This window comes from Falco peregrinus, chromosome 9, assembly GCF_023634155.1.
Source record: "Falco peregrinus isolate bFalPer1 chromosome 9, bFalPer1.pri, whole genome shotgun sequence".
NCBI classification, from domain to species: domain Eukaryota; kingdom Metazoa; phylum Chordata; class Aves; order Falconiformes; family Falconidae; genus Falco; species Falco peregrinus.
In genome coordinates this window covers 38,878,549-38,905,756 of record NC_073729.1, presented here as the reverse complement: position 1 = coordinate 38,905,756, position 27,208 = coordinate 38,878,549, and the positions used below count along the sequence as shown (strand labels likewise).

General features: G+C 51.1%; 1 protein-coding gene across 19 annotated transcripts in view; it reads right to left on the bottom strand.

Annotated features, from left to right (window-relative positions):
- LOC101911605 (fer-1-like protein 4) overlaps nt 1-27,208 on the bottom strand; it is a 40,637-nt gene that overhangs the window by 7,021 nt on the left and 6,408 nt on the right. For 10 of the 19 annotated variants that reach the window (XR_008748745.1, XM_027783737.2, XM_055813865.1 and 7 more), the window contains 35 exons: nt 25,043-25,134; nt 24,381-24,422; nt 24,109-24,270; nt 23,811-23,871; nt 22,804-22,935; nt 22,579-22,641; nt 22,154-22,238; nt 21,731-21,890; nt 21,330-21,513; nt 20,039-20,225; nt 19,463-19,827; nt 18,733-18,841; nt 17,773-17,971; nt 16,909-17,029; nt 16,159-16,259; nt 15,504-15,591; nt 14,082-14,198; nt 12,894-13,046; nt 12,461-12,644; nt 11,923-12,047; nt 11,390-11,524; nt 10,010-10,183; nt 9,652-9,768; nt 9,137-9,298; nt 8,656-8,815; nt 7,491-7,594; nt 6,963-7,094; nt 6,295-6,343; nt 5,423-5,529; nt 4,927-5,058; nt 4,184-4,294; nt 3,615-3,742; nt 2,963-3,133; nt 2,027-2,181; nt 110-288 (listed from right to left, as the gene is read on the bottom strand). Coding sequence is in view for 16 of the 19 variants with exons in the window: in XM_027783737.2 (XP_027639538.1) it covers nt 110-288; nt 2,027-2,181; nt 2,963-3,133; nt 3,615-3,742; nt 4,184-4,294; nt 4,927-5,058; nt 5,423-5,529; nt 6,295-6,343; nt 6,963-7,094; nt 7,491-7,594; nt 8,656-8,815; nt 9,137-9,298; nt 9,652-9,768; nt 10,010-10,183; nt 11,390-11,524; nt 11,923-12,047; nt 12,461-12,644; nt 12,894-13,046; nt 14,082-14,198; nt 15,504-15,591; nt 16,159-16,259; nt 16,909-17,029; nt 17,773-17,971; nt 18,733-18,841; nt 19,463-19,827; nt 20,039-20,225; nt 21,330-21,513; nt 21,731-21,890; nt 22,154-22,238; nt 22,579-22,641; nt 22,804-22,935; nt 23,811-23,871; nt 24,109-24,270; nt 24,381-24,422; nt 25,043-25,134 (4,746 nt within the window). In the remaining 3 variants the exon portion in view is untranslated. Of the gene's footprint in view, nt 1-109; nt 326-2,026; nt 2,182-2,962; nt 3,134-3,614; nt 3,743-4,183; nt 4,295-4,926; nt 5,059-5,422; nt 5,530-6,294; nt 6,344-6,962; nt 7,095-7,490; nt 7,595-8,655; nt 8,816-9,136; nt 9,299-9,651; nt 9,769-10,009; nt 10,184-11,389; nt 11,525-11,922; nt 12,048-12,460; nt 12,645-12,893; nt 13,047-14,081; nt 14,199-15,503; nt 15,592-16,158; nt 16,260-16,908; nt 17,030-17,772; nt 17,972-18,732; nt 18,842-19,462; nt 19,828-20,038; nt 20,226-21,329; nt 21,514-21,730; nt 21,891-22,153; nt 22,239-22,578; nt 22,642-22,803; nt 22,936-23,810; nt 23,872-24,108; nt 24,271-24,380; nt 24,423-25,042; nt 25,135-27,208 lie in introns of those variants that run through there. The other 9 variants (XR_008748747.1, XR_008748746.1, XM_055813867.1 and 6 more) reach the window with 5 other exon arrangements.

The window sequence follows — 27,208 nt, the reverse complement described above, 5'->3', positions numbered from 1 at the left end:
GATGAGGAAACGGAAGGACAACAAGGGATCAGCTAGGGGACTGGGAATCAGCTGCCTGAAGGTCTTTCCTCAGAGCAATGTATAGGCCGGGCAAGGAAACACATCTTACCTGCACAAGTCCAGGGTTCTCCGGGTTGTACAGGGATCGGATCTCCACATGCTCTGGTACCAGCTTGTATCCGTACCCTGGCATCTCTTCCCAGTGCTGCAGGACGTACAAAGCCTTATGTTCATCATCCACTGACCAGTTCTCATCTGACGCTCCTCTCCTGTTCCTCACAGAGGCCTCTGCAGCAGGACACAGCCAGGCAGAAGATGAAGGCATCTGGCCAGCAAGAGCCATGTCAGGACATTAGTCACAGGCAGAAGTAAGAGAAGATGATGGACTAGGCAAACAAGCACCTCACCAGAAAAACAAAATGGAGAGAAGCAGGAGAGAAAGGATGAAGGGAATGAGTTCAATATGTTGCAGTGATGAGGAAAACTGTAGGCAGGAAGACAAACAAGCTAAGAGAAGTAAGAGGAAAAGGACAAAAAAGAATTTATTATGGCCCTGGGAAAAGGATGCAGGAGACACTGAGGAGGATGTGACCCTCTGAGTCAGTTTAAGTCCCCATGTCCCTGTGGTAGTGCCAACAGATCCAGATGAGAGGTTTTGCCCTATAAGTGCTCCACTTGGCAGTGACAAGCTGTGCTGTCTGTTAACAGTCTGTGCAATTGACTCATTTGGCACAGTAAAGCCAGGCAGCTCAAGACCAAATCCTGCTGGTGGAGAGAAAAGCAGAAACCAACAGGTGAGGACACAATGACCCACCCCTGTGTTTATGAAAACCATCTGCCCTTTCGGGATCAGTCTGAGACCAAAACGATCTCAAGTGGTCCCTGAGCTCAGCAGATGTTCACGGGGCACCAACTGCAGCAACATTTGAACCAGAGCCAGCTTTCAGGGGAACACCAGAGAAGCACCTTGTTTCTCCCTTCTCAGCTACCCAGTGACCTGAGAAAAGGTTAAAAAGAGCTTTTGGAGGCTCCTTGCCCTCTCCCGAGCAAGATTTCTTTCCCCTTCATGACATAAGCCACAGAGGACAGCAAAAAGCTGAGGAACAGCAGCACTGAAATGAACAGAAGGTGAAGTTGGCTGTACACTTAGCTGTCCCCTCTCTGGGCAGGTCAAGCACGGGGATCATCCTTCCTACAGGCTACACAGCATTGCCTTGTAGGGCCCAGCCATCCACAGGTGGGCCACATCTGCTCCATCCTTTCCTCCAGGCTGGATTTGATTGCACAGGTGCTGGCCATTGGAGAGAATGGGCTGAGCAGGACAGGCCTGTGCTCAGGGAAGTACTCAATCACTGCTGGTGGAGGGCATGAAAGGTTGATGTGTTCTTGGACATCTGTGCCCCTGGCTCAGGGTTTGTAACGTCAGTAAGGAGGAAAGAAAAATGGCAAAGGAGAAGCAGAAGCTGCCCACAAGGATAAAATCAACAGTCGTGAGAAGCCACGGGGAGTCACCCAATGCACCCAAAGCCACGAGAGCAGAAAGCATCCCTGAATGACAAAGCCAGCCAAAAACAGGAAAGGAGACTGAACACTCCCCACCCTAAAAAATAATTAAAAAAGGATGCCAGTATCTTGCTGCTGGTGCTCACAAGCAGATGGAGGTAGAGCTTTGTGCCAGCATCAGCCACCAGAATAAGCTACGCCGTCAAAACCCCTGTGCACATCACTGCTGTGCAAGTGGATTTACTTAGCTCCACCCGCTGCCCGGGAAGCCACTTTGGGACCTGATGGCCTGGATCATGTCTTCCAGGGCAACATCACTGAAACCAGGCCACTGAGCACTGAGGATGCTTCCCATAGTAACCCAGAAAGCTGGGCCATGCAGGGCATAGAGTGGGGGCAGCTGGACTGGATACTTCAGGGAAGAGAGGCTGGTGGGTTCCCAGACCTCTCACCAGCATGTGCACTGCTGAGCACAGACACCCACTTAAGGGAGCAGTCATTGTGTTCTCCAAGCCCTCTGTACCTTCAGGAAAAGCCTCTGGGGGGACCTTGAATATTTTATTGTCCACTTTGACCTCCTCCCGTCTGTACTCTGGTGCAGGGAGCAAATTTTTCTTGCATAAGCTATCCAAGATCTGTGTGGGTTTGAAAGCATCTCGCCACATGTTGTAGCTGTTTCTGCATGGAAAGGAGAACATCGAGAGCATCTTCAGCTTAGACATAACATGTTTTTTTCCTAGGCTGTGAAATGCCCTGCCTTCCCTACAGCACAGGCTATGCCACCAAATCCCTGCTCAGATTTTCACTGGGAAAACCACGGGGACACAAAAGCTTAATGAATGAAAAACTTAACAAACTTCTCCTCCCCGAAAGCAAGCCAGGCTTGCACCCCACAGAACCATTAGCTTCAGAGTAGTAACAGGAGAAATTCCAGCCGCAGCTTGGGAGAGAGGTTTTAGCAGTGCTGGGGACTCAACTCCATGCACACAGCTTATTCTCCAGTAGCAGGGTAGGCGAAGTTTACAGAAAGCTGGCCAGCAACACCAGAGAATCGATACTGAATGAGGCCAGAGAAAAACAGATGTCATGAATCTTGCTGCTCACAGAATTAGCTGCTACCAGAGAAATGGCCCTAATTCCTGAAAGAGCTCAAAATCACATCATTGTCAAGGGAGCGCTTTTCTCATAGAACACCAACATGAAAGCATTGAAGAATTTTTTGCTACTGTACACAAAATATGTAAGTCTGCAGTAGAAATGAGAGCTATCACAGGAAGCTGGTAGGAATCTAAAGGAGATGGAGTTACCCATGTAATTTGTAGTCAATCTGTGGAGCACCTGCTCAAAGGATACTGTGGATGCCAGCTCTGTCCTGCAAAACTGGAGGTGCTCTGCTACCCACCCAAGCAGTACATGAGAAGAACGTGTCTCGCGGCCCTAGTGTCACACCGGTACCTACATGTCATACTGAGAAGCCACTCCACAGTTGGCCCTGTGCTTGCTGTAGAATCGATTCTCCAGGTCAATCTTGGTCTCCCCAATCAGATCATCAGATCCAACCAAATCATGGTCAAATATTGCCACAGTGAGTTCTGATTCCATGGGAAAGGACACTGTCAGCTCCACAACTCTGGACAGAAGCAAATGGGGAAAGTACAATCAGCAAAGAGGATGGAAATGAAACACATGCTCTGCTTGGATCATCCTTTGCATTTAACAACTGTATTTGACAATTCAAAGATAGAGTTTGGTTCTCTGTAAATCCAGTGTGTGCAGTTTTCAGTGTGCCTGTTCAAATAAATTAGTTACTTTTCCAGGAACATATGCCCTTGGATAGAGGTCTTGGAGCTCGGGAAAAAGCTCCCTAATGTTCTGTTGCTGCTTGGCTCGCTACTTTATCTTAATCAAGCCCTTGGGAGTACTCCCTTCCTAACCCAAAACACTTAGGGCTCCTGTGTCAGCTGGAAGCACAAGACATGCCTGGGACCTTTGTGTTACAGCACAAGATTCTCTAGCAGAAAGGAACAGAAGACCACAGATACTAGGCCACAGCCTGAGCCCAGATTTGTACTATTCCTATTAAACCTGCTAGATGAAAATTTCCTGCATACTCTCCAAACACAGGATTGAGCTGCTTTGGGATGTATCGCTCCTTTGTGTCCTTCTGCTCCTGCCCCACAGTCACCACCACGTAGGGATCTGCCTTGCCATTGGGGTCTGCTGGAGACAGGTTCGTAGCCTAGAATACACAAGAGGTACTGCCATATGTCAGCTGCAGAGAGCAACCTGCACAAGGAACACTGCACAGGCCTGAGACCATCCAAGCCTGCTGCTCAGGTCCCTCCAGCAGCTGCCCCAGAACAGAAACAGTCACATTTGCACACAAATCCCCACTCAACAAGCTACCGATGTCTTCAGTGTCAGACCACCTGCTTGCCCATGGACTCAAAGCAGGTAAGTAGAGCCAAGAAACACACATCTGGATTTTTAGCACCTCCTGAAGCTATGCAGCATGGAAAGGTCCCCCTGGACAAGACACAGCTGACTTCCTCTGGGCTGGCAGAGCCTTCAAGCCAGCATTGAGTGTTTCACAGGTGCCACTTGTATATTTACTGAGCAGAGAATGGCAGGAGGTCCACAGGGAGGGACATCACTGCCACCACCACCACCAGAGACTTACCTTAATGATGTAAACTCTTACAAGAACCTTGATGGGTCTGTTTCTTGGAACGCCCTGGGAGACCTTGGGCTTTGCGCCAGCTTCCTCAGTGGGGTAGACATAGAAGGAACCCTGCAGAAAAGACACTGCAAGTAACAATCAGATACAAAAGATAGTATCTCAGACAGGATTGGAGCCACCAAGACCAGCTTCGCCTGCCAAATGAAAGACTAGAGCCATGCAGACCACAGATACCATGGACCCATGCAGACAGTCCTTTCCAAAGGCATTATCACATCCACATGGCCCAGGTAGTCCCTGTTTGCAAGTTAGGCTGTAGGCTGTCAGACCACTGCCAATGCTGTAAAATCTGAACATTTCCAGGCACACTTTGGACTGCCAAAGGCAGGGGCACCAAAGGTTTTCTAGGGACCTTCTTAAATCAACTTCTGTAGTTGATATTTCAGAGACTTCAAGATCTCCTGGGTGGGAAGATAGTGCCTCTTTTAAACAAGTCCTTTATGCTTCATGTTTTCTCTTTGCAAGAGCTAAAAAATCTAAATCAACTAACAAAGAACTACAGTATACAACTGCTTCAACAGGTACCAACGGTACCTGGCCATGCTGCACCGTGGCCTCACATCACCTTGCACAAACATGCACTCTCCAAGGCTTTGCTGGTGTCAGGCACCTGTCTGAAATGCAGGTTTTCCTAAGGATTTTCTTACACATGCAGTACATATGTAATTCAAATGATACAGTACCTTGTACTTCCCCACAAAATGTTCATCCTCGTTTCCATCTTCATCCTCACTTGCTTTGCCACGATGAAGGGGGAAAATACACAGCCAGTCTTCAAAATTACCAAACTCATTTTCCAGCTCAGAGTTGTAGATCTGAAATAAGTACAAAGTAATTTTTGGGCCTTTTCCTGTCATCTTAAAGGGGAGGAGAGTCAGAAAGATCATCCCTTCTGCGCTTCAACTATTTCATCTGGTCCTACCTTACCCCTGTATTATTCAGTGCCGAGTGCTATTGTTTTCCCTTATCCCCCTAGGTCCCTCCTCAGGTACGCACACACATCCCAGCTTGGCTCCAAGGTCTCGCTAGCTGTTTCAAAGCCCAGCAACAATGGGGGCCCAGTGCACACTGCAGGTTCTTCTCCCAGTCTATAAATTCCAGTGCAGGGAGGTGAGGACAACAAGGACAAAGAGCCGGGGTTGAAAAAGGCCAGATCTGTCACTCCAATAATGCAACAACCTGAAGGGTGGCGATGAGCTTCCTCTTGGGTCGAGCAGGTTCAGCTTCAATTGCTATCTCATCTTCTGCTTCCACATCTATGGAGGATGCATTTAAATTCCCACCTTCTAGAAATGGCAATAAGAGATTAAGAAACACTCTGGCCTCTCCCATCATCTCAAGTATCTGTCCATAAAATGACCCCAGCAATAGCTTTTGCTTTCGCCCAGGGCTCTGAACTGTGTCAGGGTAACCAGAGCCATTGCTGTCTAACCAGGTGGCTCTACAGCATCTCAGGTTTCCCAGCAAAGAAAGCCTCTCCTGAAATAGGGTTTACATAATTTCTATACTTACTGTCTCACCTCCCCAGGTCATTCCTAGGCGTGTCACTGCTTACACCTCCACAAACCTGAGCCTGCAGCTTTAACACTGTTCTAGATCACCTGTTTGCTATTACTGTCTTTGTGTTACCTTGAAGTGAATCCTCTAGCCCAGGTGAGTACCCCATGGGCACAGAATCATGTGCAGCTCCTGAACAGTTTTGCCTCTCCACCATCCTCTCTCCATCCCACCTTTGCTTCCTGCTCTCATCTTGCCAATCCCATGAGCCTTGCAGCTGATCTTTCTGTGGGTTTTTGCTCACTCAGGAAGGCACTTGCTTCAGCACAATTTTCCATACTTTGCTGAGGGAAGTTTGGTGTTTAAACTTGAAATAGCCTTTGTTAGCCCTTGCCAACGTTTCCAGTCTCTCTGCTTCCTTTTGCGTTGTTTTTGCTGAATGTTGCAAAGCTGTTGCCTGCTCAGATACCATTCCCACAAGCCCAGCACCCTCTGGGATGGTGCAAGTCCTGACTCTTCCCCACAGAAAAGCTGGATGTTGCTAGAGGACTCACCTGCATCATTCACGTCATCATTCTCAACATCTTCCTCATCACTGTGTGTCTGAAACACAAACAGTTACCCCACTTCCCTGACAGCAAAGGTGTCTGCATCCAAGCACAGGCCTGTCAAAGCTTTCAAGCCAGGAGAGTCAGTAATACCTAGCCTGAGATCATTTAGCATTAACATCATTGCAGGATGGTATCCAGTGAGTGCCTTAATGACTTTTGCTCTTCCCCCAGATCCTCCTGCTGTTTTTTTTGTTGTTGAGATTTAAGGGACATGGGGCAAGGAAAGAAATCTGGGGCAGACCAGCTCCCATAGCACATCCTGGGAAGACAGTCAGGACAGAAAGTAAGCAGCATGAAAGCCCCTGCACCGCAGCTAAAATCAGCAATGTCACATTTTCAGGAGTGCCTCAGCAAAAATCCAGTTGCATTCTCAAAACCACTTGGGCACCTAGCCTCATGGATGTGTCAGCACCCATTGTCTGCTGAAATCAGTCCAGCTGGTGCACGCTTGATACCTGAACACCTCAAATGCGCTTGACACACAAAAGCCCACATCTTCCTGCAGATCCATGCCAGGTGGGCTCCTAAGACACTCAGTGCTGTTGAAAGCATGCTCCTCAAGCCAGTGCAGCTACTTTTCCCCTCTGCTGACAGCTATCACAAAAGGTTACCTGGTTATACAGCTCCTTCAGGGACTCATAGTACTTGGACCACCAATCCAGTTCTTCGAGCTCTGGTTTTTCCTCTTCATATTCATCCTCCTTCTTTACAAGCTTATTGATGCAAATTTTCTTCAAAGGAGCCTCCAAAGAACGGAGAAAGGGGTTCAGAGGGAGGAAATGACCACCCAGGACACCCGTGCACCCTGCTCTAGTACCCTGCGAGCCTCTGGTAGAGGCTCAGCTTTCAGGCAGAGCACAGGAGCTGCAAAGCTACACACAGCCCCAGGTTTGTGCTTTTCTACAAAAGCAGCAGTTTTCAAGGCACTAGGCAATGTAGCTCTCCTCCCTGTGCCAGAGCCTGGACATGCAACGGTGCCAATGAACAGGCAGGAGAGAGGAGTGTTTGAGTCCAGAGCAAAAAATTATGGTTGAAACCTAACTCTGAACTTCTGAACATTATTTTTTGTTTTGAATGCTTGTAACCTTCAGTTTGGCTCTCCAAACTTCAAAATTTGCTATGTCAAATACATCACTCACCTTCACAAGACTCAGGGGGTGAGTGCTGGGACGTGGGTCACCAGCTGCTGGGGCAATGTTTACTACAGTCTCAGAAGGAAGATGCTGGGATGAGACTTTCTGAGCTGAGATGAAGAGAAAGAGTTTCAAGTTTCCATGCATTTATTCCTACTTTTTGTCCCGTTGTTATTCCACAGGAAAACCCTCCCTGTTACCTCACTATAGTGTGATTGCTTTGAAAGCCTTTGACAGCAGACCCTACAAAAATATTACAGGAAATACAAGTACAGTGCTGAGACTGGACACCATGATCAACATGCTTGTTGCTGACTCCCAGGAATTCAGATTTATGAGATACACCTTCCGTACTTGGAAATAATCACAGATGTATCAATCCTTTGCTTCTTCCCTTTTGTGCTGTATTTATTTGCATACCTCTAGATCAGGAGCTCTGGCTGTCACTATCACAGAACTATTTAGTGAATCCATTACCCAATGAACAGACCCAACGATGGGATGGGAGAGAAGCGTAAACCTTTCAATCCCTGGTCCTAGTGGACCAGCTCCCTAAAGCTTGATGGAGGCCTCACTGGGGACAGATCTCTAGCCTGGCTACACAAGGGGCTGAAACAGCTAAATACGATAGTCCTTCCCAGGCTAAACATCTCAGATTCTATACACAAACTTTCCACAGGGATAAGTTACTGTCTAGTATATAGCCCCAGCTAAACGTCCTTCTGGATAAAGACGTCTTCATGAGCCATTCTCCCTCCTCTACTTTCTACAAATGTAAGGCACACAGTGCCTGGGAAAGAGATCCCAAGGAGGTGCCACATTCACAGATGAACAGTCCTGCCAGTGTGGTAGGGAGGCAAACATTAAGCTAACCTTGGAGAAAACAGTAAGTTGCCCTTTGCCATCCCCAAAGAGGGATGCCAGCCCTTACACAGCACAACCGCTTGGCTGATGCTGCTTCCTGAACGCCAGTCTGGAGACAAGTGCTACAGACCAGGATCACAACCTGCCTCCAGCCCTACCCTGCCCCACGCTGTGCTTTTTCTGGGCATCTTGTGGATCTTGGGAGAGGGCTTTGCTGCCTGGCTAGTAGGGAGTGGAAGGGCCACAGATCTCTGCCACTGGCAGAACCTGCCTGCTGCCTCCATGGGAACCTCACCAAGCAGCTCACCTTTGAGCACATCTTCTGGCTCCTCCTCCAGCTCTCTGGGAGAGAATTTCATCACATCAGACACAATGTGGGTACCCACCAGCACAGTGCGTCCAAATGCCCGCTTCTCCACCACAAAGATACTGAGAGGAGGGTGCAGGTAGACCTGCTCTGGGAGCTCCTGCAAAAGAACCACACATGGGGCTCACAGGAGCAAGGATGATACCCATGGCAGCCTGACCGCAGGCAGGGAGGTCTGATGGCGCACCTTGCGGCACTGCCCAAAAGCCAAAGACTTGTAGTGACAAGTAATGGCTGAGACTGCCCTTGGTGGGCAATTTCATGAAGGTTTTCATGTGCAGCTGAACCACGTGGCCACGTGAGAGCAAAACCCAAGGGGCAAGCTCCCCTCCTGTTACCTTGCCACAAGCACACAGGCAGTACATGTGTGCAGGACAGCCACAGCGCACCCTGGCATGGCAGGATCCCCGTTCCCACTCACCACGTCCATGTATTTGACCAGCTCAGTGAAGTTGGGGTTTTCTTTGTAGGCCACAATCACCTCTGACTCCACCTTCTTGCCAGCACATTCAATGATCACCTGGGGCTGATCCACCTCAAACAAGTTCACCCGCTTCAGGTTCCGCAGGCCCCAGAACAGGATCTGAAGCACAACATGAAGCTTCAGAGCTGCTTGAGACAAGCCAGGCATGGCACGGCCATGCAACCTGCAACCTTTCCTTGTGCCGCAACCCGCCTCACCTTGCAGGACACAGACCCCAAGAGAGGCATGAGGCAACCCTCTCAAGCCAGATGCCCAAGGGCTCTGGCTTTTAAACTCCTGAGACTGTTTCTCCCTCATGTCAAGCACCCCGTTTTTGGCATCTTCTCAGGCCTCAAAGGGACATTTTAGCTCCAAACCCAACTACCCCCCTAAGTCATGCCCTCTGCATAGGCCAGCTGTGCTGTCCAGTTGGGGCAGGCCAGCAGGAGCCAGCCCAGCAGAAGGCAGCGTACCTCTATGCGGAACTCCTTCAGCACCGGGCGGATGCCCTCAGGAATGATGAACCGTCCAGCATGGGGGTCTCCCAGGTAGTCAGGTTCCTTGGGCTCCACATCCTCAGGCACCGATGGCTGAACAGGTGGAGCCAGAGCACACCAAGTGATGAAAGCCACTTCTACTCCATGCCATGCACCCTCTCCCTCCCCTCTTGATCTGTGCTCACACGCTTTGTCCCTGCAGCCTCCCTTCAGCTGAAAGCCAGATATGGCTTTCACCAGAGAATCCTCTGGTGGGCCGTGCAACAAGCTCCTCACATACACAGCTCTCCCCAGAGAGCTGGCAACCACATGCAGGTTCCTACAAGCCCGTTACCTCCAAATAACCACTGTAATCCAGTTCAATCAGCTCAAAAGTGGCAATGAGCTCTCCCACTGCTTTGGTGCCTTTGTAGAAATCAAAGAACTGCAGGGCAGGTTTGGTGTACGGCTCATCAACCAACTTCACCTGTGGAACGGCAAAGGCCTGGCCAAGGAACTCGGGAGAACCCTGCAGGAAAGAGGGGAATGGGTCAAAGCATCCCTGTGTTATCTCACCACCTCAAAGAAAAGACCACCCCTAATTCCAGCCAACCTGGCACAGTACAAGACTGCTCTTCCACCTTTGCCATCCTCTGATTTCCTCTGCTCCATCCAGAGCCAGAAGCAGATTACATGTGCCTGTAGCAGCTCCTCTTAACCCTCCTCTCCATCTCCATGCAGAACTGGACAAATGGCCTGGGACCATGCAGCAGAGGACATCTAAAGCTAGATCAGGTTTCTCAGTCTCCTCCAGCCAGAGTTTGAATGTCTCCAAGGACAGACAGCCCACAAGCTCTCTGAGGTACAGGCCCAATGTTTTCTGGGTGAAAATTGCTTCCTTATATCAAGCTGGATTTTCTTCTTGTTCCAACTTGCATCCATAGTCTATCATCCTGCCCCTGGGTGCCTCCAGAAGAAGTCTGACTTCTCCTTTTCTGCCCTCTCCCATCAGGCAGCTGCAGGCAGCAATAAGACACTGTCTTTGCCTCATCTTCTCCAGGCTGAATATACCCAGCTGTCCACCTCTCCTCACTCTGTCCTGTGCTCCAGTCCCAACCCTCTTGGTGGCCTCCTTTGGACTCACTCCAATATGTCAGTGTCTTGCACTGGGACCCAGGAAATGGTCCCAGGAAAGCTGCTCAGGAGAAATCCGGTGTGAGTTACACCATTTCCCTAATGATAACGAAGGGGGTGCAGGAGAGGAGCGTGACTTCGAAGTACTAATGAAGGCAGACAACAGACTGAAGAGCGATGGAAGATGACACCTGGGAGACAGAGGATAAGGAAGGGCTCCAAGAGCTACATCACCTCCCCTGATTACAAGCCCTCTGCAATGTGAGCCTGCTGAGGAAGTGGGGCAGGCAGCTGGGAGATGTGCAGTGCTTCTCCAGAGAGGAGAGATCTAAGATCCACGAGCACTCATCAAGCCCTGGCTCAGAGCATCTCTGAGCCACCTGCACACTGCAGCCAGCAGCTTCACCCCAGCTTATAGCAGAAGTCTGCAGAAAGTCTCAGCCACAGCCCTCAGGACTCACCACCACCAGTGGACCAGGATCAAGCTGCATCATGATCACACCAAACAGAGGTGTGGCTCCTAAATACCTCATGCACACAGAGCTCCTCTGCCTTCTCTGTCCTCAAGAAGACAGCAGGAGGGCAGCAACGCCATACTTACAAATTTATTGTGGCTGAAAAGGTTGATTATAATGATGGGGGTCTCTGTTTTCAACTCTTCTTTTTTCCCATCAATAATGAGCTGGTCAAACAGAAGTAGCTCATTCCACAAGGGGCTCAGTGTCTCCTCCAGCATCTGCAGACAGACAGGAGGCCTGAGCGTACCACAGCCAATGGAAACAAACCACATGCACTTTGTAAAGAGAGTAAGAAAGCACAGGCTGATCCCTCCTTCCACGCAGCCACAGGCAGCCGCTGTCTGGCAGCAGAAAAGATGGTTGAAGTGTGAAATCAGCACTTGGGATCAACATGCCAATCAACCTTTGAAATCCTGTTCAAAGACACATGTGTTTTGTCAAGTGTTCCCTGAACATAGTCACACTGCCCAGGGCACACAGATACCCTGTGCCTGGAGATACAAAATTTCCAGGAAGACTGCCCTATCACTGGCCTTCAATGTGTCAGTGAGGACAAGATGATTTTCCTCTTCCCAAGTCCCCAAGAAAGCAGAGGCAAGAGTTCAAGCGGTCTCACCCTGGTGGTCTGGCAATAAGTTGAAAACACCACTCTCACAAAGGGATCTGAAAGGCCATTGTCATCTGCAGGGAGTATCCCTCGAGCCTGATACAGATGGGCTCGGAGCTGGAAATAGCTGAAATCTGGCAAGAAAAAGAGAACAGACGTCCCAGTTCCCCAATTCAGCCCTGTGTGAGACCAAAAAACGCATGAAGAAAGAGGGCCAGCCAGGTAGGAGTGGGCACATCCTGCAAGGAATGGGTACCACTTCTAGGGGCACTCACTGTGGTTCTCAGAAGGCCGGCACATCTCAAAAAGTTTGGCTGAGCAAGACAAGCTCAGCAGGCTCCCCAGAGACCTCTGGTTAGGACATGACATGTGAAATGTGCAGTGATCTGCTGTGAGCACCCTCAGGAGAGCAAATTGGACCTGCTGGTCCCAGTCATGCCTTGGAAATGATAAGCCAGGTCCTGCTTGTTGGACACTGACCCTGGGACAGGCCCTCTCTCCTCTCCTGCTAACAGTGAAGCCATGGAAAAGTGGCATCTGCACTCACCATCCCTGCTGAGCCAGCTGGGAAGACTGTATGCCAAGAGCTGGGCTATCTCCTGTCCACTCTCAGAGAGGTACTTGAACTCCTCAGGCAGCTCCATCAAACAGTTCTTTGCATATTTGGTTACCCCAAGCCACATGTAGATTTCCAATTTGGCAAAGATCTCACCAGTGTGTAAGCCAGGGACCTGGAAGCACAGGAAATTTAGCAGGCTTCCCATCCTATTCATGCCCCCCCTTCAGACCAAGATGATCACCATCAGCCAGTGACCGACCAGAGCATAAGAGACAGAGCACCACACAGGGAGGCAAAACACAGTGGTGGAGCAAGAGCTGTTTCCTTGTGAACTCCCAGATTTCAGGAAGGAAGGCTGGAAGCAAGGAAGGAGAAGCACTGTGAAGCAAGCAAGGGCACACCGTTTTGGTACAAACCCTACCTTCATAAAGACAGTCTGGATCTTTGCACAGTCCTTGCCTTTCTCCTCTTCAACTACCGAGTAGAGAATGTTCTGTGCAGGAATTCTTGCATATGCCACACGCCTGTTGTTGCTGAGCATCCAGACAAGTACATCGGGGAGGGTGCACTGGGGCTGAAGGAAAGAAAGAGAGGAACATCACAGCAGAAGAACAGCACATATCTTGTCTTCCCTCCACTGACACAGTGAAAGCTTCATCTCCTTGCAGGAAGGACTGCACAGTGCTTTGGAGATCCAGAAGCAAATGAAGGGCCTAATGTTGGGCACATGCTTCTGAGAGTCAGCCCTGCAGGTATCATGGTCTAACACCAGCTGGCAACTAAGCCCCACACAGCTGCTTGCTCAGCCCCCTCCCAGTGGGATAGGGGAGAGAATAAAAGTGAGAAAACTTGTGAGTTAAGGACAGTTTAATAGGCAAAGCCAAAGCTGCATGCACAAGCAAAGCAAAACAAAGAATTCATTCACCATTTCCCATCAGCAGGCAGGTGTTGAGCCATCTCCAGCATGTGTAATAGTTACTTGGGAAGGCAAATGCCTTGTTTTGCTTTGATGGCGTGCATGGCTTTTGCTTTACCTATTAAACTGTCTTTATCTCAACCCATGAATTTTCTTACTTCTACTCTTCCAGTCCTCTCCCCCATCCCACTGTGGGGTGAGTGAGTGAGTGAGTGGCTGTGTGGGGCTTAAGTCACTGGATGGGGTTAATCCATGACAGAGACCTTATTTCAATGCAAGTTTCAATTTGCAGAATGCGTCCAGGGTCAGTCCCTGGTGGGACTGCAGGTAGCACAGGTGAGACTGTTTTCCCAGGCAGACTGCCCACAGTCCCACTGCAGGCACAGCCTTGGGCTGGCCAGGCAGAAAGGGCAGGGAGGCCTGGGTGGCCTGGAGCTGGCCCAGCTCTGCCTCCAGCTCACCACTGAGCTGCTTGGAACCCTGCAGAGCTGCCTAGATTCATCCCTCAAAAGAGCTATTGCATGAAAGAAGGTAACTTCCAGCAGCTGAAACCTGGATTTTACACAGCAAGGAAAGATAGCAGAGGAAAAGCCCCAACTCAAGCTAGCAAGAGCCCTGGCAGCCAGCCCAGAGCCTTCTCCTTGCCTGTACCCTCTCCTGCTCGGAAACAAGGTGCCCTGGGAGCAGCTGTACCTCTTTAGCCATGAAGCGTAGCTTTGCCAGGATCCTCCTTGTCTCCTTAACCTTCTCCTTGACATTGGCTTGAGTCAGCCGCTGCCTCACGCGGAGCCCCTGCTTTGCATACAGGACCTGAACAGAGAGCACAGCTGTCACACAGCCTGTCATGACCCAGGCATGCCACGCTGGCACCCATCATGGGGGCTCTGAAGGGGAGCATCCATGTGCTGATTGTGTCCATCCTGCCCCATTGTGCCTGACCTCCACCACAGCTCGCTTCCCAGCTGCCGAGAGCAAACCTCCATGAACCTGTCAAAAGCCATTTAGTGAAGGGTGCCTAGAACTGGATACTCCAATAACTCACCAGCTCTGACAATACCAGCTGGTAACAGAAATCCATGGGCTTTTGCATCATTTGGGGCAGAAAGATGTATGAGGAATAAACATTTCAGAAGCTGGTGGTCTAAGGGTCCAGATAGTGCCTGAGGGAGGCTTTGCACAAGGAGCAACTTGGGGCCACAGAAATAGGGGAATACGAAGATGTAGGAAACTGGAAGACGGGGCTAGGCTTTTATGTCCATTAGTTGACAGTGTACACATCTGAGGAAAGACTTCGTGATGAACCAAAACTAATAATATTCCTAAGGAATTCAGGGAGCAAACCCAGTATGGACGGACAAGGCCAGAAACTCACCTCTTCAGCTGGTTCTCTCTTTCAGAGAGTCTCAGACTTAGAAGAGTACCTTCACCATAACTCAGGTGATCTTCAGGGAGGCAGACAGAAGGGAGCTGGGACCCAGACATGCCTAAATTTTACTTCCTGCTGCTCTCATTGCATTTTGGTCAGTTTTTCAAAGGTATGTAGTCTGGCGGGGACTATGAATACAGCCACATACTCTGCTGTGTGTGGATGAAAGGTATGTAACTGTGCTGTCATTCAGCTAGCTGGTCTTCTCTGCAGGATTACAAGTGCCTACACGTCACCATCCTCAGGCAGATGGATGGCTGTTGTAGATCTTCTGGATGGGTATCCAGCCTATGGGCTGAGTTTCCAGGGGCACTGGGTCTCAGTGAGCTTCCGCAAAATGGTCTGCAGGAATAGCCTGTGCCAGAAGGCCTCCAGCAACCAAATGGGCAGCAACATGCATGTGCTCAGCCACACTGGTCCCACAGGAGAGGAAGGATGGCATCAGAGCACAACAGCATGTGCATAAAACTGGAGGCAGCACGGCCAGTCCCTGCTTCTGTTCCTTGTGCTGGAAGCTGTATTTCTCTGAGCAGAGGTTGGAGATGCTGCAGTAAAAACCTATAACTGATACCATGAGTCTTAGCCCCAACTTTCCTTCCTAGTCTCAGTTCTAGCTGGTCCTCCAGAAGCATTCCCCAGAGTGGGGGCTGCACAGGCTCCCACCGCCACCACCAAGGCCCATAGCTTACAATGTTGCGCATCAGGTATTTCATCCGACATCTGTCGAGGTTGTTTGGATGTGCCATTGTTTTTCTCTCTGTGCTGAGTGAATACTGCCTGCAATGAGAAAAGCTGCACAGGCTCTGCATCCCCTGCACCCAGCAAGCAGCACACAGCTCACACAGCAGGGGCACAAGCTCCAAATCCCTGGTACTAATCTGGATGTATCAGAAATCCCCCTCTCTGCAATGCCCTCTCTCCCTCTCCTCTGCAAGCTTTTTAATTCAGAAGGTACACTGGGGATCACTCAGCACCTGAGGCTCCCTCTCTACTGTCACCATCACAAGGCTGGGGAGTGAAGTGCATATCAGACCCCAGTGGGCAGTCACAGCAATTGAAACACTAGTCCCTTGTCTGTGAAGGAAATGTCCTAACATTTAGGAAACATCCAGGAGTTCAGGAATATGGAGGCTGCATATTCCTGTGACCTCTGTGCTTCCCAGGACTGGGGTCTCCTCTCCAAGCCTGAAGAGCTATAGGATCCTTTCTCCAGGTTGTCCTGGTTTCCTTCTGCTCATCCACCTCAAGAGGACAAGAGAGCAGGCTGTGCACAGCCCAGGCAGAACACGATACAACCTCCTAATCTGAAAACAAGAAACCTTAGGAAATCAGGGACATGCTAACCTGCATCCAGCTACAAATTCCTCCAGCACATCTCTGAGCTGCTCTTCTGCTTTAGCCTTTGGCCTTCTCATGAGCTTCTCCACATGGTCCAGCCCCTGCTCCTGTGGGGAAAGCCCAACATTCAGGGAGCTTGTGGCTGTGTGGTGTCAGAGTGAAACATTACAAGGATGCATTTGCCAGAAATTACTTCTGCCTTTCTGCAGAGCTGGGAATTGTGAGAGTGCTGTAGGTCAGCACTGCACTGTCAGGAACTCTCTTGAGCATGGGGACAGCCTTAACACTGGTTGTTACACCACCTTCTGTCTCAGTCCTTGAACAGCCACTGAAATACACTTGGCAAGCTCTGTTTTTGCATTTCTAAGCCCAAAAGGGAAAGGCAAGGCTGCAGAAAGAGATCATCCCCTGCCCAATGACAGCCGGAGGCTGAGAGTCTGCTTGCAGCAGCATGTCCCCAATGCACACTGCAGCTCAGGACTGGCAGCAGAGGAGCTCTTTGTCACAGATATAGTGTCACTCACACCTCCAGGAGCCACTGTCAGGCTGCGGCACAGCATGGGCACTAGCTCTGCACTCACTGCCCTGTCCCACGTGTCTGAAGGGCAGGTAGGACTGAGCCCTGCGAGAGACATGCACTCACACGGGGAGGGTGAGGATGTTTAAGACAAATGTCTTGCAGAGCAACTGCATGGACTACAAGGAAAGCACATCAGGAAGGACCATGCTGCAAACATGACACACTGAACACACTACCAGGCGCTCTGCCAGTTTGACAATCCAGTTGGAAATGCAGAGTCTCCAGGTGTGATCCTCCCAGTAGCTCCACACATACACGCAGGGTTTCTCGTGCGTCATGGGCAGGCAGCTATATGACCTAAGGGCAGCAGGCACAGGAGGTTAGAGCTGCTGTTTGCAGAAAGTACACGCCATGTCACAATGCAGCACTTGTGCACTCAGCACAGGGAGCAACATCTGGGCACTGTCGCCCTCACAGAGAACCAACTGTTTTGGGCCCTGCACCACCAACATGGTGCAAGCTGCTGGATCTGCCCTTTGCCATCCCAAACTCGCACATAGGGCTTGTAGCAGAGAGCAGCACAAGGCTGACGGGAGCATGGGATGCTGCCAAGGTTTCTTACTGCTATGGAACTGAGCAATAGTAGGCACAGGGCTTGCAACACAAACACCAGGACACTGCCAGGCCTGTGGGACAAACAGGCAGCAATCACAGAGCAAACCTATCACCGGAAGAGCCTGTGTATGTGTCTCGCCTGCTCAACATAGGACAGCATATGCTGCAGTACTCCTTCCTCCTCACCAGGCTTGTCCTTAGGATGCTGCTTGTTAACCAGAAAAGGGACCGCTGTTATCAATGTGTCACAGTTTCCCTGGGATCCTGTCCTTGGCCACCTACACACATCAAGCAGACACCATAGGGCCTGTAGGGCTAATGGGCAATGGCAGCCAGCTACGTCATGGCAAGCTGCAGGGTTGCAAAGAGGAGAAACACCTGCACAAGCACTTGCATTGATGAGCTGACTAAACATCTGGAATAACCAACCTGGGAAGCTGGGGCAGGACCAGGGCAGGTAGAAAAGAAGGACAAAGAAAACTCACCTGTCATACTCCATGGGCTCTGGTCTCTGGCCTTTTGTCACCGACTTGTTCAGTGCTGCTGAAGCTGGGCCCAAGGCTTCAACATTCAGCTCACCATCTGAACCAGGGTCCAGCAAAGGCTGCTCTTCTTCTTTCGCTTCTCCCTTTTCCACTCTTCTCTGTACTTTGGTCACAACCTCTGCAGCTTTGCCATAGTTTCCTTGAAGTTAAGCATTAAACAGTAAACAGGTAAGTGGGATCACTGTTAAGGAAGTTTGCTAGCTTACAAAAAGTGCAATCGTCCTGCCAAGAGAAGCACATGAGCATGCACTACTTTTGGAACTAGCAGCTCAGTAGCATCCAACCATCAGAGCATCACATAGACAATCAGTTCTGAGAGGGAGCCAGGTGATTGCAAGGAAGTCCTTACGTATGCCTTCAAGTTCCAGCAGCTACAGGTGCCTGCTAACTGCTATCTAAATCTCCTACACTGGGGTCAGCAGCAGTCACTCAGGAAGATTTCTCAGCATCTCCACCCATCCAGCTTAGCAGGTGGGGGATTGAACCTGCTCTCCTGCAATCGCTTCCCCACCACCCACTGTCATAGCCCCTCAACACAACATGGCCAACCCCAGTATCCCAGCTTCCCCTCTTTTGCTTTCCTCTTTCTTGCTCCCAAACCCTTCTCACCTCTTATCACCTCACCTTCCCAGAAAAACTTCCAACCACTCTCTCCAAAGAGGCAGTTCATACAAATACTGCAAACGTCCAATCCCATAGGAGAGCATCCAGACTTTTAAGGTAATTAAAGCACTGTGCGCACTCCCTGGCCTCATCCCCCATCCCTCCTGAGCTCCTGTTTTGGAGGCATGAACTGTGGAAGGGCTGGCACCTTAGGACTGCAGTGCTGACTTTGGCTGTCAGAGAGAGATTCACACTGTTCCCATGGTTTCTGGAGACAGGGCCCTAGGGAATACTCACCTATCGAGATTTCAAAGCTGACAAACTTGGAGCTGAGAGAGGGGTCCATCATAGTGGCTTCAAAGAAGGCAGTGAAGAGGAGGAATTCCTCCTTCCTCCCCAGCGCTTTCTGAACAAGGAGACAGAAATCCACCCAAGAGCCTTGTGCACCAAAACACTGCCTCAGCAAAAATTTGCTGAGCACCAGGGCATGACCAGTGCCTGCGAGTCCCCCTAAGGAACATCAGTGGGATGCTGCTGAGGTCACGCTGGGCTGCCAGACATGGGACAACATGTCAGTGCAGAGCCACAGCTTCGGCTGATGCTTGCATGAAGCCACTGAGCAGGTTTGTAGGCTAAGGGATTGGTACTGTACCAACACAGCTAAATCTTCCTTGCCTTTCCCAGGCCAAGTAGGGACCCAGAGCCAGCCAACAGCTCCCTGACTCCAGGGGAAAAATAGTACATGCATAAAGGCAGCTGTGCCCCGGGAAGAACACCCACATGTCCTGCTTGTGCCAGGAAGGCAGCGCATGTGGGGGTGCTCCAGCCTGTGGGAGGCAGTTTTGGGGCTGTAGGTGTGGCCTCAGCCATTGCAGAGGTTCAGAAAGCCCTCGACACCCCAGCAATGGACAGGCTGGGTTTGCTCCAGACCGTTACACCAACAACTGATCCCACTGTCTCTTCCCCATGAGGACTGTGCGTGCTACAGGCCAGTGTAGGTCAGCCACACCAGCATGGCAGGACTCACCTCAGGGAGTGGATGAAGCTCTTCCACCTCCACAGTGACCTCCCTAGGCTGCTTGGCATCCTGAGAGCCCCCAGCTTCCTCCTCTCCCTGCAGCTGGTTGAGTTCTTTGGCCTTCTCCTTGAATTTCTTACTTTTCTTCTTCAGCTTCAGTTTGCTTAGGGCACCTTTCATCTTGTTCCCAAGCTTCCTCTCTGCCATGCTGAGGCTGCTGAAGATCTCCACCGTGATGGCCATGAGGATGCGCCCGCGGTAGAAGATCCCCTCACCCATGCCCTCATTGAGGTCTTTGTGGATGTCCCGCAGAGCTGAGTTCTGCGGTGAGCCATACAGGTTCACCCAGGCTGGACCAAACGTTGGGTTAAAGCCTGCAGTGACAGGGACAAGGTCTAATTACACCACAGTGTGCTGCCGCAGAGAGACCTTCCCCCAAGAAGACAGCCCAGGACACAGGGATGTGAGCATGCTTCAGCTACTCCTGCTTGCCACCACCAGGAGACCACCATGGCTGAGCAGAGGGTGCGTGGCATGGGGCTTCCCAGGACACCCTGTCCTGCAGGCAGCAGTGCCAGGCCTCACCATTCCTGCCAGGGTCTGAGATCTGCTGCAGGTCAATATAGTGTGTAGCAATGGCCACGTCTCCAACACTGGCATCATCCAGGACCTGCACTTTTATCTTCCTGGCCAGAGGTGGGAACATCTCAATAAAGCTGATCTGTTCATTCCACTCAGGCTCAGTGGTGTTGGTCTCCACTGACGTTTCCCCCTAGGAAGGAGAACATGTGAAAGCCATGCAGTCCCTGCTGGTAGCCAGAGTAAGGGATGCCTCAGAGCCTTTCTGGGAATGGCAGGTCCTCCTGTCCCACCTGCAGATGGTGCCAGGCAGGTTCTGGAGGTGGCAGCATCCCTGCTCCTGTCCCTGTACGAGCAATTGCTCTCTGTGCTTCAGTGAAGCCCTTTTAGTAGGGCCTGTAGCAACAGGACAAGGGGGGGATGGTTTTAAACTGAAAGAGGGTATGTGTAGATTAGGTATTAGTAAGAAATTCTTTGCTGTGATGGTGGCGAGGCGCTGGCACAGGCTGCCGAGAGCAGCTGTGGGTGCCCCATCCCTGGCAGCATCCAAGGCCAGCTTGGACAGGGCCTGGAGCAACCTGGTCTAGTGGATGGTGTCCCTGTCCACGGCAGGGTGGGTGGGAACAAGACAGTCTTTAAAGGTCCCTTCTGACCCAAACCATTCTGTGGTTCTGTGATCAAGGGGACCTGTTACAAAGCCGTGGCCATGCCCTGCACAGCCAAGGGAAATGCTGGAAGCAAGCGGAGAGCACCACCAGATCCAGAGGTGTCACAGGGCCCCCCTGGGAGCACACCCAGGACCACCATGCTGCCCATGCCCAGGGACTGATTCTCATCTTAATGGATGTCACAGGATCTGGAACCCTGGCCTTAGGTGCAAGAAAAAGGCCACTAAAGCTCAGTAAACTCTCCCAAGGGTGTCAGGCTGAGTCCAGGTTTACACAGAGGACTTCTGCTCTAGGATTTATTTGACCCTGTCCCGATGTTCAGGGATATGAAATCTCTGCCTGCAGAGCTAGTAGCTCAGCCAGTGGCTGTGCTCAGGGCTGCAGGTGTCCCCCATGGATATCTCTGCAAAGATAAACATCCCACAAAAGACTTCTCATCCAGACACTGCACTTCCATGGCCACATGGCTCAGGCCACTGCCAAAGATGGTGAGACTTGGGTTCTCCCAGCCTGTCTCCAGTGGGACTGCTGTGTCCCACGGAGGCTCCTGGCAGTCTCAGCCCAGCACATTCTGCCACGCAGCCAAAGGAGGATCAGCCTGGCCCCATGCTGACCCCCAACAGACTCACCTGCTGCCCACAGAATGAGACCCGCACGTATGGGTCAATAAAGACTTTTTTCTCCCCTATGATCTTGGAGAAACCACCCATGATGCCTGCACTCATGCTGGGCAGGCCCTCAGCACGATACAGCTTGATGCAGACCCTGGCCCAGGGCCTCTCTGCAGGGACTCTCTTAGGCAGCAGCAGGTTCCTGAAAGACAAATTCATATTCTGGCTCTCTCCTGGAGCCCAGAAAACACAGTGCTGGGAAATGCCCTGACTGACAGGAGGTTTGGTTCCTGCCCCATCACAGGTCTCTTTCCCTGGGTCTTTCCACACCAGAAGAGGGGAAAATGGGGCAAAAAATATAGTGCTAAGAGCGATGTGACTGTTTTCCCCAAGGCCACGCAAGACCACACTACACCTACCTTTCAATGTCCTCACCCCGGCTGCTGGAGGAGGTGGGAAGGGAGCCCACAACATCCCCACGTGCAGTGACAGAGATGTTGCACTTCACAAAGCCTTTCACGCCTGCCCGGGTGTCTGTGGGGTCACTGATAACAGCCCACTTCTGGAAAAACCTGTGATCTGAGAAGGAAGAGAAGGAGTTCCCTGTGGAGCACCCAGGTTACCATTTCACATCCCAGCTACATCTGCACTAAGATTGCCCTGACCCTGCCTCTGAAGGTGCAGGAAGTGTCACCACCCCTCAGACAGCTGGGAGAAGTGCTCAGATGAACTAAGTGCTTTAAAAGCAGGGCCCTCACCAGACCCAGCAGAGCATGAAGGAAAACATCAGTTTCAGACAAAGCCAAGGTCAGGGAGCAGGTACACAGTGCAGTCAGTCCTACCTGGCTGGCTGTACACTGTTGCAATGTCCATCTTGAACGTTCCTATGCATGTTCCCAGGAATGGTATCTTCTTTGAGTGGAACACCTGCAGACAGCACAAATCCTCCTGAGCACCGAGATGCTTTCCCTTGGAGATGCTTTCCCTTGGTCGAGGAGGATCAGGTTAGAGATCATTTAGGGAAACCTGACACCTACAAATCCATGGGAAGGCAACACTGCCCAGCACTGGCTCAGAGCAGGGCTGGGTCTCTGCTGTGCTGTGGCCACAGGGAGGCCTTTTGGTCTCTCTGCAAGGCAGATGCCTCTGGCTGGAGTACCTGGCTGGTGCTGGTGCCCTTGCTTTGCACATCACTCCCAGCACCTACACACAGAAGCATCTGGCTGTACCAGTCACTGATGAAGGATAAAGAGGAGGACTTACTTACCAAGATCTCTATGAGTCTGTGGAACAAAGTGTCCCTTGGCTCATGGAATTCGAACAAAAAATACTGAAAGAGAAAAGCAAGACAGCTGAGCTCCAGGCTTCCAACATGGCATCACAAGCTCCTCTGCCTGAGAGCAGCTGCATCCTGAGCATTCCCTGCAAGGATGGTCCCAGCCACCTGGGACACTGGTAGGGCAATGACAGAGCCTCTGTCCGTATCACATACTTCATTGTAGAAGGGGCAGTTTGTTGACTTCTGTGTTGCCGTGTGCTTCTTCTCCTCTCCAACCTTGACTACCACAAAGGGGTTAATGTTCACCCCCACCAGCTTCTGCGCTTCAATGATATTAATCCCAACCTACGAAAACGTGGGAGAAAAACCATTGGATTAGCAATTTCCTCATTTCCAGCTCCATCTTCAGCTTGTTTCAGCAATACCAGTACGCAGCTGGGCAGGGCCCTCACTGCAGGGGTGGATGCTCAGGGCAGGCAAGAGCATGGTAATAGCTTCAAAAAAAGGATCGTAGGAAATTCCACCCCCACAAAAGCTTCCTGCTTGGTTGGCAGGACCCAGCCCTGAAAAGCAGGAGACCCAAATGTGAGTCCATGTTTACTTAGAACAGGGGAAGGATTTAAATCAATAGCTAGGCTGGGAGACCTGCCCTGAAATCCACAAGGCAAAAGATGGGACTGAACTCCATTTCCAAACTTCACAGTGGTTTGAATAAACCCGATGTCAGAGCACTGGCAAGAGCCACAGCTTCATACCAGCCTCCCAGCATCCCCAAGAAAGCCCTTGCAGCAGCCCTCCACCCCCAGCCACGTCCTGCAGATGTCCCTGGGGGCCCAGGTAAAGCCCTGGGGAAGGTGGCAGGTATCAGCTGTGCCTGGGTGCCCTCTGAAGCTCTGCTCAGGCAGTGTTTTTGCAGTAGCACACAGGGCTGGCTGTCAGGCTGATTCTCTTCTCTTGTACATCCATAGCTAGCTACATGGCCCAAAAAGAAATTCTGCTCTGGGTTGGCTGATGCTGGAGCCAGCACTCATGGATGCAATCCATTCAGGGAACCTTACACCTTGCCCAGGGAAGGCATGCAAAGCAAGAAAGTGTCTTCATGCTAGAGGCCTTGCCAGGGTATGTAGCAACTGGAGAAGCCCAGGCCTGCAGCAAAGCCATGAGGGACCAGCTGTGGGGCCAGGGGCAGCTGCAAGGACATTCACCCAATGCTGCATTACCTGGAAACTCTGCGGGGCTGGGGTGGCAAAGAGGTCCCGTGAGAAGCAAAGTCTGGAGCGGCTGCACAGAAAAACAATCTGGGTAAGCAGGTGTCTTCATCTGCATGGACCTTGGAGACTGGAAAACCCTGGCAACAAGCAAATCCCCAGCAGTCCCTGTTTGGGGCCAGTGGAGATTGAAGGTTTCTGACATTCTGCAAAAGCAGAATGCCAAGAGATGCAGGATTTCCCCTATGAGCTAGCACTTTCCATCCCAGGGCCCAAGCAGAGGCAAGAGAGAAGAACACATCATGGATACCTCCTCACAGGGCTGAAGACAATGCCAGAGACCTCCATCTCAGACGCATCACAGAAATCCTCATCCTCCTCTTCCTCGTCAGTCTCCAGGCCTTTCGCTAGCTTCCTGCCCAACACAGCAGCCCTCCTGTCCAGTTCACTTGCTCTTGGACCCTCGGCTGCCCTGCAAACCCCCTGCCATGTCATGCACCATGTCATCAGCCCTGACGAACAGGTTGTGCACTCCCTTCCACCCAGGAGGGTGAGCTGATACACTCAAGTAGGGCTACTTACTGCAGCTCCTCAAATCCAGGATTGTGGATGATTAACTCTGAACTGTAAGAAAAAAAGAGATACTTTTCTGAAAAGGAAAAAAAAAAAAAAAAAGCATGTTGTGTTGTTCACTGATGCATTTAAGTAACAATGCCACAGCCATGCTCCTACTTGACTCTTGGCAGAGACACAAGCATCCTTCTAAGTGATGCTTTTCCACTGTCCCCACTGTACAACTGCTGCTTTGCCTCTGGTACTCCAGAATTGACACTCCCTAGACCTTGCTGCTGCCTGTCATCCTGTCTGCTCAGACTCCCACATCTCTCCTGGCTTTGGGCACCACCTGTGTGCAGGGTGCCTGGGGTTGCTGCAGTGCAAAGCCACACTCTGCAACTTTGCAGCCACAAAGTCTTGCTCCCGTCAGCCAGAAAGGCTGCAGAAGTACTCTCAAGTCCAAAAGGACTCCCAGATCACAGAGGATCATTGCACTCATGGGCTGTTTGTAAAGACAAGGTATTTTCTTTGAAAGAGCCCTGCTCATTTATGGCTGCTGTAGAGCAGAGATGCATCATACTGGCCAGAGGTGGAAAGTAAATGAGGCTGGATTGCATCCCGAAGGCTGCCACTGGCAAAAGCACCTACATAAGCGGCATGGAAATTTGCTCCTCACAGGATTTCAATACCTGTCTTTCATCTGATAGACAAAGTCCTCTTCAACCCAGGTTCCAGCAGAGCCATCTGGAGGCACGTAGCGCAAATCCAACTCAATGTAGATCTACAAACAGAAACTGAAACTGCCTGAGAGCTTGGCAGCCGCAAAACAACTGCAGAAATGTCACAGAAAAGGGGAAGTGGAGCATGGAAGTAAAAAGGAAGTGAGATGCTGGTGGAAAGAAGGGGGAGGAAGGGGGTCACAACCCCATAAGAGGGCTATTTATACCAGATGCTCCTTGTCTGCCTCCATCAACAAGCTAGAGTTAACCAAACTCCCTCCCCTACAGCTTCCCAAACTCCAGGATTCACTGAGAAAAAGCTCGCTTAAGGTTACACATCTAAAATATACCATCGAGGCACCTCCGAGAGCCACCTCCGGGCACTTTCAACAAGGAAAGTGGGGAGAGCCCTGCAGCAGAGAAAACTAATATGCAGGGGTTTGGAGTGGTCTCTCTGTGGGAGGCACGAGACAGCTGGCAGAGCATGCCCAGGCATGGCAGTTTGGTTTAAAATACCATGACAGCCATAAGCACAGCCAGAGTCTGCATCACAAGACACATCCACTTAGCATTAGTGAGGAAGACGACAGCCAGAGAAGTACGGGGCATGTTGTGTATCAGCACAGCCAGCATGGGTCTGAAAAGATGGATCTGCAAACATGGATCTGCAGGTGACCAGCCGAATCTCAAACCAACACAAACGCACAAGAATTTCCAAGCAGAGGCCAAAATCACAGCCATGAAGGAGGTCACTTCTCAGTAGGCTGAAGGGGATGTACAAGCTGGGTTCATAGTTTAGTCCCTGGGAAAAAATGTTTCTGGAAGGAGAAATACACACAAAGCAAGCGGTACTATAGTGGCTGGGAAAGGTAGCAGCAAAGGCTGGATGGATGCAGAAGCCCAAGATAAAGCTGGGTGAATAGCTGAGGCTTGGAAAAAAACCATTCAAACCACTAGGAGAAAAAAGGATGGAAGTAACTCAAGTCCCAGAGAAGAATAGGACTTGGAATAGAAGGAAGGGCTTTGTTCCCCCTCTGCTAAAGGAGCAGAGATCAAAACATGCCCTTGGGGACATGTCTCTTCGCGGCTAAGCTGAGGAAGAGGGCCTCAGGCTGCTCGTGGATGAGTGTCCAGCCTTGCCTGCTCTATTCTGTCCCAGGGCTGCACAATCCAAAACTTAACCTGGTAAAAAACCAAGTGCGGTTGGTTTTTCTTTGGAGCAGCTCATCAGCATGAGTGCTGCTGTTAGCGCAAGGCAAGAGGCAGCCAGGGGCAAAGGACTGGGCTACAGAGCAGCTCTGACCTTACAGCAGTGTAAGTGCCCCTAGCTCTGTCCCCTCAAACCATTGCCAGCACAGAGTGCTGCTGAAGGGTGGGTCTAGACCTTGTCTCTTTGCGGGCATGCATGTTTATGCAGTATGCTGCATCAGGCTAAAAAATCACCCTGGAAATGTTCAGTTTCCACCCAGACCTGCTCCCTGATCCAGCCAGCTCAGCAACATGGGAAAGTTGTGCCTGTGGCACTTGGTCTCATGGTCTGCTGGCCACAGAGCTGCATCCCACATGCCACTGCAGGCGTGAGTCAGGCTGCCCACAAGCAGGGCAAACAGAGGTGCAGCACATTGCAAGACTGCCTGTCTCCGCCTTGCCTCTTCCCAGCCCCACCTGCAGCCCTGGCACCAAGCCCTGGTTGTCTGGCACTTGCTGAACTGTGCCTGCACACACCCAGCTGCCAGGGCACAGCTCGTAATTGTGTTGTGTCCGTTTTCCAGCAGCACAAAGGGCTCAGTGAGCCCCACTCCTGGGGTGCGAGGAGAGCAGGACTCACTGCACAGAGCAGAGGGGCAGGCAGGTGTCAGAGCTGCTCACACTGCCCCAGACCATTGTTAAGCTATTCAGTTAGTACTGGTGTTCAACCCAAAAGCTCACTGGGGGTCCCCAAAGCATCCTGCCACCTTCAGCCTCACCCCATCAGCTCCCCTTTGCTTGGCACCCTGCAGCAGCGCACGTCCACGTGCTGCGTGGTGTAGGAAGCAGATGAAATACCACCTCCTACATCCATCACCCAGGCTTGGGGAGATTTTACTAAGCCCTTGGCAGGTCTGCAGGACCCCAGGCCCACTCCACACACTTCTG